The following is a 10,234-nucleotide window of genomic DNA, read 5'->3' as shown; positions in this document are numbered from 1 at the left end:
GTCTTCAGAGAGGCAACCATGTTTCAGTACTTGGCACTCCAGGTGATCTATAATGGAGTAGTTTTAAGTCAGAACGTGCTTGGAAATACCGTGGTAATTTGGCATGGAGTCATGGCTCTTGTATGCAGCCAGTTTGAACAACCAGTGGCACACAAGGAATATCCACAGCCACCTCCATAGCCAAGCCAATGCCTCAGCAGCGAGGACCTACATTTGCAAGATCTGCTGAGAGATACAGGCCTGTGCTATCAGCTAATCGCCGCAGCTTTCCTCAGAAAAGCCCTCTGGAAACTTGCTAGGAGGCTGATGGTCGGATACGCAAGAGGCAAGCCATGATCATAACAGAGGCCCAAAACAGGGACAGATTTGCAGTCAGTGAGCTGAGAGACAGAAGTGATCGTGGTCTTGTGACAAATGGCCACACGTGGGAGAAGCAAAAGGTCTGAAATAACCTCGCACCTCAGGGCAGATGTGGCAGGGACCAGCTCTGCATCCAGAGTGGGTCCAGCACCTGCGTGTGCCCCAACAAGTAGCAAGGAGCCCGTGAGACCAAACCCCTGTTTGCGTGTTATTTATTTTAGAACAGCTCCAGCTGCAATTTTTTATTTATTTTTTTTATGTGTGCGGGGGCTAACAATGGGCATTGGTCTTCCAAAGGGCTACGATTTCCCTTTGAAACTGGCTGCAATTCAAAACCAGCATGAGAGCCTCATTCCCAGCCCCCGGCTGATGTCCCGTCTGCGGCCCTGATTCACCCAGCATCGCTTGGACGGGTGAGCTGTGGAGAACACAAACTGCCTGCCTGTTTCCTTGCTTGGGAAGTCTGATGTGTTAGGCCACAGGTGTCAAGGAGAAAAGCACGGAGCTGCTAGGTCTGGTAGGAACCACGGTGATCTAACACAACACGCCTTTGCACAGCAGAAGTGCAAGTCACCGAGCAGCCAGAAAGAGAAATGTGTGTGCTCCGACTAAAATCTGCACTCTGGAGATCTACTTTGCCCTACGCGTGTTTACCTACCTTAGTAAACACTAGTTTTAAATCAACAGCCGAGGTATAGGTCGTGAAAGCTCCTTGGAAAAGGTAGGTAAATTGAAGTAACACAGCTAAATAAAACGAAGACCAGAATAGAAATGGGGGTGGTGTCACCTCACTCCTGTTTCGTTTTTGTGTAGTACAGCGTGTTTTCATTTGTAGGGATAAAGAAATGTGGATAACATTTTTGGATTTACTACAGAAGCACTTTTTTTTAGCGAGTCCCATGATAATTTTGTGGTTACAGCCTGGGAACTGAAGATCTGGGATCTTACTCTAATCTTTGTCTTCAGCTTCCTGAGGAAACATAGACAAGTCACTTACCCTTTGTCCCCGTTTCTGATCTTCAACGTGAACTTACTGACCCCCCCCCCATCAATGTTGCAATGTCCTATGCATTGTTTCAGAGAAATTCCTTTGACATTGGAGTGGTGCAAGGAAAAAAAAAAGAAAAAAAAGAACAGCATGAAAGGTCGTTAGTGGTAATGACGTTACCGCTGTGGAAAGCAATGGGCCCCAATGAACAACACAAGCTGCCTGGACCTGGAGTCAACAAGGGGAACGCTTCAGCCTGAGATGTTTTGGGTTGTTTAGAGAACATTGCCAGGAAATCGCATTTCAGCTCTAACGCAGCTGGTTTCTCCGCCCCGATCTCCGTGCCACCGCTCCAAATGCACTTGAAACGTGGGCAAACGGAACATGCAGATCCGGATTTGTGATCCAAGTACAGCAAAGTCAGCTAGTGGGCAGAGCCACGAATGTTCAATGAGTTCCAAGCACCATTTTGCATCACCTGCTGCTCGTACAGCACAGAGGGGGGAAAAAAACCAGCACCAACCCTAAATGTCTCTGCTAATTCAATAAAAGGTCCTAGTTTTCTTCCAGATCATTTATTTAATTAATGGAAATGTTCCCTTTAGTGGTACTTTTCACCATGTTCTTATTCCTGTCCATTGAGAGCTTTGTGAAAGCAAGTACTGAAGTCAGGCTACAAGGACACCACTACAGGTTTCTACTGGTGGTGACCCTGTACAGAGGAGATTCAGAAAAGCAAGGACATCATGTTTCGTCCCAAGGAACGAGGGTTGTAATTTCTTCCCCCAGCTCCCCACAGGCAAGTTAAACGATCTAGACTTCTTTTTCTCTAGGTCAATAGGAACATCTCAAAGCTGACAGACAGAAGTCATGGTAAATGGTACAAGTCAGGTGCCCCATTGAGGTTTGGGACTGAAAGGGTTTTCGAAACCTTTAAAATAAATGCTTGGTGACAACTGGCTCTTATTGGAAAAATGGAAATTCTTTGGGGATGGCATGAAGTCCTGAACGCCCACTGAACTCTTCCAAATTCTGAGCCACATAAAGACGCAAGGCAATATTGATCTGCACAGCGGCTTCCCTTTCCCAAACCAGGCTGCAGGGAGGAGGGACGGGCTCATCTGAGCAAGCAGACGAGCTCAGAGCTTCGCTGCAACAGGCTGAAACGGAGGCGAGCCTGGTGCGGCAGCGCTCCTGGGAGCAGAAACCAAACCACCCCTTCCAACAGCGGTCACCCTGTCCCACCCCGATGCCCTGCACAAAGGGCAGCGGTAAGAGGAGGAGAGCCAGAAGAGCCCTGCCCAGGGCTTCAGCCCAAAGATCTTCTGCAGAGAGCAGAGCTTCCTGCAAACAGGGAAGGTACTGGGACAACAAATTGGTAGTCTGTACGCTTGGTAGCAACCAAAATAGAAGTCTTTCTCTCACTTATTCTCCGAAGACAAGAGCTATCATTTCACGTTTTAATTAAAAGCCTCCCCAAAGCTACTCATTTGATTTTATTTTGCTTTGGTTGTTCTGCAGCAAGTTTGACAACACGGGCACTTTGCAGGCCTGCTTGTCTGGCACATGTAATTAAAGTCAACAGGAGTTACGAAGCCTTTAAAACTGAGCCAGGGTGGCTAAAGCTGGCAGCCCAAAATTAGAAGCAACGTTTGAAAATCCAGGTCCCATTCTCTGTGTTTGTGTTACAGCAGCACCTAGAGGCTGCCGCTCGGATTCGTGTCCATCCTCCTGGACACTGTGTGCATACAGACAGACTTGGACGCCTTCAAGCACCCAGACACACGGTAGTCACTGTCACAGAGGCTACACTCAATCAGGCCCTGAGCGTTTTGATGAGATGGCTCACCTGATAGATATATATGTACATACACGAGAGCATTTTATGCATTTTTTTTTTAAGCAAAACCCACTGAAACACTGAATTGGAGGGCACAGCAATTGCAGAACATACTCTGGATGACATCCATAGGAATGCTACTGCTGTAAATTCCCCTACTCCAAAACGCATTAAATAAGCTATCCAGTTATTTCACGATCATCTGCAAGCCGAGATCCATGAAAACTATGAAAATTAAATCCATGTGTATGCTTAGTATAGTCTGGCACTTACGTTGTTGCTGATTATAGGAATTCAATGTTTACAATTTACATTCTTTCCCAGACTTTTTTTTTTCCCCCAAATTGAAGTAAAAACTCCCTTGGCCTTATCATAATACAATTTAGACTGCTGAGGGCAGCACGAGTGCTCCTGTGTGAGAGAAGCGAAGTCCAAGCATGAGACACCGATCCTGGTCTGAGCAATGAAGGAAACACAAGATAGGATCCAAGTTAAAGATGTAGAAAGGAGCTGGGAAAAAATGATTGCTACCGAACATTTCCAAAGCCCTTTGAGATAACCACGGCTTGGACTCTTCTTTAAAGCATGAAGAAGGTTGATACATTTTGCTGCAGCTGTCTGTAGTGAGCAGCTGGGTGGAAGACACGCTCCAGAAGAGTTGTAGAGGATCTGCTCAAGGTGTTCTGTCGAGAATAGCCAAGTATATTTTGTCGAAGGCAACGGATCTGACATCCTTCAGAACAAAAGAAGTACTGCTATTCCTTCCAGACCCAAACTGGGTCTCTAGCAGGGGTTTACGCATGTACTCTCACATACAGCCGGGTTATCGGATTGATCGGTACCATATAAAACACGAGGAGCTGCTTTAAGCCTGACAGCTGCCTATCTTCACACCTTCGCTGGTGAGTCCTTCCGGACCCAGACAGGCTGAGGAGTGTGAAGGCATAGCAGTAACTCCAAAAGGAGCTGGAAGCAGGCAGAGCTGGTGCAAATTAACACCTGACCTCGTTAGTACCAAGCTGACTCTACCTAGAGACCACCTGGATGGTCTTATGGCCCCACCACAGGTGTACTCCACCTACTGCCACAGTGCCAGGGCACTTCTCTCCAGGGCTCACCTCTTACACCGTGCCCCATGCATCAGCTGGCTTCAGAGGGGGGCAGGTACACAAAGCTCCCTGGGCGAACACCAGCAGTCATGCTGTCCTTGTGCTCTGAGCCTACTGTACGAAGGCTTTGTGGGTTTCTAACCCTACTTTCTTAAGAACGCGTGTCCTCAAATCCTGACCAGCCTCCCCAGCCACAAAATTAAATTGAGTAACTTGGGGGGTGTTTGTCCAAAATTCATTTTATCCATTTGTGAAACTGCACCTTTATGGAACTACCTTAATTTCTTGAGACAGGACCAGTCTCTGTGAGGGCTCCAGAAAACAAAACTACGTGGTGACAATGGATAGATAAACAAGGCAGAGCAAATCCAGAGGGGGAGGGAAGCAGAATATTTCAAGTTATTTTGAACATAAAAGGCTTAAAATCAGCTGACAAACCTCTGGTTAAACCACACCCCGTGACCATGTAGTCTTCACAGTCCTCCAACATATTCATAAGGAGAAATACCCGTGGGAGAAGAGTGGCATGGGAGAGCAGTGCCTAGACCTATGGGCATGTAACGAGGATGTAGCTGAATGTGAGCACTCAGATATCTAAGAAAAAAAAAGTTAAAAAATAAAAATAAATAAAGTTACTGGGCTCCTCTCTACTTCTGAGAGCGCAATTCTGAGTAACTGGAAGCAGCAGCTCCTCTAAGACACTACAACTCAAAGAACTGCAGCTGTCAAAGCAGGCACGGGCACCAGTACCTTTTTCAATCAGCACTGGGTCATATTCCCCAAGACACACACCACAGCAGTTCTGGCTCCAGCTTCCTGTCTGTGCCAAATCACTTTATCAAGCGTAGCACACAAGTTCTGCCACAGGATGAGCGAGTAGAAATGTAACTAACGTGTCTATGGATTGGCTAACCTGGCTCATCTGACTCCACTCTGACACTGCAGCCCACAGCTCTACCCTCAACAGCAACTACCAGGACACAGCCACAAGGAGCAATCCTTCAGAGGCAGCAAGGTTGCATGCTTACAAAGGAACACGTTTTTGATGTGTTACTTGTTAAAGGATGCTTCATTTTCTCCAGTATTTTACAACAGTAATTGATCAGAAATAGGATATAAAAAACATCTCGAATGCAGTAAGCTGTCTTGAGGAAGGGAGTAGTTACAATCTGTTTCATCAGGTCTTTTCCCACTCCTCAGAAGATCTACAAACTCAACATTTGCCTCTTTGCTGTCCTCAGAGGTTGAAAAAACTTCCACATTTCACTACAACCTCAGAATTTATTGGCTCTCTCTATAAATTAGTATTCAAGAAGATAAGTTATGTTGAAGTCTTTCCCAACAAGTAGAGAGAAGGAACCGAGGAAAAAAGGGAAAGCCTTTGCACACCAGGCATCAGGCTAATGCTAACAGAAGAGGAGCAATCAGCAGCTCACAATCAGTTTTTTTTTTTTTTATATATACAAAAACAACGAGAAACTGCTGTTACGGGAACTATGGCAGCAGCGTAAGCCAAAGCAGAGTATTTCTGATACTCGATGACACCATTATGCTGGCACAAGTTTACTCGCTAGCAGCCTGCCTCACTGTTCTTCCACAGGAAGTCTCGTTTCTCCTTTGAAGATCTGTCTGGAGGCCATCGCGCAACTCAAGTTCTCTCGTGCAGTAGCAAAACAAATCCAAAAAGAATAACGGGATTGTTTAAGACAAGGTTTATCCTATATGCTACAGAAGCTTCAGAAGGCATACAACTGTTTGTATTATCAGATCTGTTGCACTGAAATAATAAATTGCTGCGCAGGAACTGCTACATTTGTCAGCGTGCAATTACGTACAATGAAATAACTTCTAAAGGTACGTAATAACTTCTGAAGTATGTAATCTTTTCCTCTGCCTTGCAAGTACAGACAGACACACAGACACGGGTGACATGGGTTGATTTACTGAGTTATTGCAAAATACAATACTTTGCAATCAATACAGAGCAACTCTATTCCAAACTATTAAATACATGGTAACATCTGTGTCCTCTTGCGATAACATGGTAAAAAATATTAAAAGTTTTAACAGATGGAACAATAAATGATCATCTTCACAGAAGAGTAACAAAAGCACTGGTTGAAATTACACTCCCACTATTTAATTGGATGCTGTACATGATCTATACAGCAACTTTAGTACTGGAATCCAGTACTCCAGGCTAGCACTGGTTCACTTCATGCCTGCACCTTAAAACTCTTCGTTTTTATTTAGTCCACTACATAAATTCTTGCCACAACCGTCTGCTTATGCCCTGCTGCCCCAAATTAGCCTCCCTTCAATGACTGACATCGCTGATGGACAGCCTCTGGGGGGCCAACTCAGATCTCTCACTGGCAGCAGGGGAGATCTCCAGAGGACAGAGAAAGAACATCAGAAGCAGGAGAGTAAGGAGGAGATGTTGAGGCAGAATAAGTAGTTAAAAACAGGACAGTGCATCTGTGACTATTACAAAATACTGTTCAAGCAGCAGATTTCATACATGGACGCTTGTTGCTAAACAGCTCGGTGATTTGTCATTGTAGGAGTCGCACACATACCAAATTCAGCAATAGCGTAGTAAAATGATAAAACTGGGATCACTTGAAGTTTACAGCAGTGATCAAAAGCACCTTTCCAATGCCTGCTAGTGCAAAGCTCACATCCAAAGACGATGGAGCTGAAAATACAGTTGTCAGTCAGCAGAGGACTTGTGAGAACACGTGTGAATTCCAGGCAGAACTGTTGACAGAGGACAGGAAATACCATTTTCCAAGCAGCACTTGAAGAGTTTACTTGTTTCCCCTCACCCTAGCCCTCCCTCTTTCAGAGTAGCAAAAACAAACAAACAAACAAAAAAATCATGGGAAATATTTAAAAAGATGTTGTCAAACAACATTTCTTCAAGGCCGGCGCTGTTGTAACAGCATAGAGAAGTCAGCTTCCAACAAGACAACACTTCGTATTTGCCTTTTCAGTTTTTAGGGTGCAGCGCAGCAGTGTAAGCACCAAGGTCTGCGGTTACAAAAGGTGTGCTTGTCCCCACAGGCAGCTAGATGGTGTACTGCAGCATCTGCTTGCACACGGAAGCGCTGCAGATAGAGCTGGTGTGCGCACACCTTGCAAGTACAAAACAGGCTCTCAGCTTGCACAACCACAGCACTTACTGCATCGAAACCATTCGGCTTCCAACCTCTTGCTTTGGTATTGGATCAATAGAAAATTTACAACGCCATTCTTCAGTCTTACACAGACTGACTTATTAACCAAGAAAATAACAAAGTAACGAGCTGAATATCCAAAGAAAGCTACAAATACATTCATCAATATGCAGCGCACCACAAATAAAGAGATAGAGACAATAATACATGGGTCTGCTAATACGAATGAAAACCAAGTAGTTGCAGGAAAGCCTGGAAGTCTTCCTATCGTTTTTTCCCACGTAACATTTAATGTCACCGTAGCAATGCTGATCTAGCAGCTTCCACTGTGTCACCTCTGAAGTTGTACACTTACTTGATTGAAAAGGGGGGTGGGGAACAAGGGGCCTTTGAGGAGTTCAGCAGCAACAGTTAAGTGCATTGAAAATGTCGATCATCTGTGGCACACAGGAATTCATGGATTACACAGGATACTTTTTTTTTTCTCCTATTTACAGTATCATACACTTGTATAAAGTCTCTGCTGCATTTTCTTTAGTAGTTACTCCGTGGCAAATCAAAGTAACTTACTAATAGAAAAAGAAAATCCCAGGTTCTTCTGAACACTAGTGGCTAAGGGTATTACCCTTACCTAAGCTACCTACCTCTAGCAACCCCCAAATTTAATTGGCACAAAAACATTTTGATAACTTAACACAGGAACAGATTGCTCTTGATTGTTTACCTCTTGATTTAATCATTGTGGTCACACCTGGAGCATTATCCACGTTACTAGACATTGGATTTAATATTTCAAACCCCTCCTCCTCCCCCCCCCCCCAAAAAAAAGAAAAAAAATCTGCATGAAAGAGTCACTTTGCTGTTGGGTGTCCAACTGCATGACAGGAAGCACAAACCAAGGCAGCGTATCACAGTAATATCATGCTAGCTCTCAGACACCAAAGACTACAGCAAGTCTTCACAAATAATTATGTTTACGGAAGTAGTAAGCAACTCGGCTCCAGCAAAAAAAAAACAACAACCACAACCCTGCCTTATCATCAGGCTTGGTAGGGCACCAGAGCCTTCAAAGCAGTTTCTGCTTTCAGTCTGAAGAAGCTGGGATTTCTTGGTTCCAGCTGAGGCAGAGGCAAATTAAAGGGGAGCAGGAAGGAACACTGCACGCAATGTGACACAGCTGAAAGAATGGCAGACTTGCACTTGAAGATGCAAAACGCTGCAGTAAAGAAGCAAAACCAACTAAATGAGATATCTGTCTCTGAGGGCAGGAGGCACGGCCCTCTCTATTTTGCAACAGGTTTTTATACAAGGATTTTAAAACGTTCAAAGAAATAGAATATGTAACAGTCAAGCAGAAGGACAATACAGAACAAAAGAACCGTATCTGAAGGTCAATTTCACATCATTTACAAGAAACCTGGACCCATTACTCAGCTGGTAAAACACTGTCACCAGGTCCGTAGAGCCTTTAAATAAAAGCAAGCAGCTGTCTACGCGTATGGACATTTTAAATATTTACTAACTGCCGTATAGAAAAGTTTAGTTGTGAGAAAGATGGGCAGTGGCTTTTAGTCAAAGGATTGCATACTCGTCCAGAAAACAACAAAAACACAGTGAAACAGAACAATCCAATCAACCATGCAAACTGATTATCAGTTTACTAACCTTCATGTTTATGTCCTCAGCTATGATATTAAAATGCACTTGTAACACCTGAACACACAACAGGGTGTACCTGCTATGACAAAATTGTTTTTCTTTCCAGCATACTCTTCATTAGCTTTTGCTGCCACATGCTGAAAAAACTAGGTTTAAATCAGTGTATGGCAAGTATCAGCAGGCGATGAGTTGCACTACACCAGTGGCTCCACCTTAACCATCCTTTTTCCTCAACACCTTTTTTTAAATTTAAAATTTAAAAAAAAAAAAAAAAAAAAATCAATCTTCCATTTGGAAACTCAGAACCAGGTCTGATTTTCTCTGTCATCTCTAATCACATCGGAGAGTATCTTCAGACACCTTTCTTATTTCTTGCCAATTCCATTTGTTACTTTTGATTTGGAGTGCCGATTCCTCCTCCGAGATGAATGGCTTTCACTATTGACCGTATGTTTCGGTGGGCTACTGTCAGCACCTGCTGAGAAATAAACACTTTTTGACTATTTGACATTGACAAATTTCTTGTTTGGAAGACAGTGAAGGCTTTCTGGAGCTACAGCATTTACAGTATGGAATAATTCAAGCTAATACAAAGTGACTGGTACTCGTACTCCATCTAGTGGCCTAATTAAAAAAAAGAATGAAAACAAATTTAAGACCTGTAAAATTCCTCCTCTTATAAGAAATTTCAGAAGTTTCTCATAGCAGAATATAGTGGTGAAGCATCTTCTATTTTGAGATGACATCAATAATTCAAATCTCTACACTTTTGTTACTGGCAGAAGTTTCATTACTATCAGAATTGAAGAACTATGAAACTGAAGTCATAGATTCAGTCTTTCTTGACAGGCAGTGTTTGACTCTGAGAAAGCAAAGGGAGACAATGGGGACTGAAACAAGACTCCAAGAGGAAACCATGGAAGAGGCTGAAGTTTGCAATTAATGAAGAAACTGATAAAGTCAGAGAACAAATATTTGCTTGGCTAGATTTCTCCAGCATGTATAAAGGCGAGACTTTGAGTGCAAGCAATTTTTCTCCATATAAAAGTCCACAAATGCACTAAACTGAGAATAAGTTAATATCTGCATCTAGAGAAAC

At 43.6% G+C, this 10,234-nt stretch overlaps 1 protein-coding gene across 4 annotated transcripts in view; it reads right to left on the bottom strand.

Annotated features, from left to right (window-relative positions):
• Positions 1-6,219: 6,219 nt before the first annotated feature.
• The window catches only part of PTDSS1 (phosphatidylserine synthase 1), a 29,469-nt gene continuing 25,454 nt past the window's right edge, over positions 6,220-10,234 (bottom strand). For 3 of the 4 annotated variants that reach the window (XM_080578041.1, XM_080578043.1, XM_080578044.1), the window contains one exon: positions 6,220-9,613. In XM_080578041.1, the coding sequence (XP_080434167.1) occupies positions 9,501-9,613 (113 nt within the window). In that variant the 3' untranslated portion in view covers positions 6,220-9,500. The remainder of the gene's footprint in view (positions 9,614-10,234) is intronic. The other variant, XM_080578042.1, reaches the window with a different exon arrangement.

This window comes from Anser brachyrhynchus, assembly GCF_964034855.1.
Source record: "Anser brachyrhynchus genome assembly, chromosome: 2".
NCBI classification, from domain to species: Eukaryota; Metazoa; Chordata; class Aves; order Anseriformes; family Anatidae; genus Anser; species Anser brachyrhynchus.
This window is presented reverse-complemented; position numbering and strand designations above follow the sequence as displayed.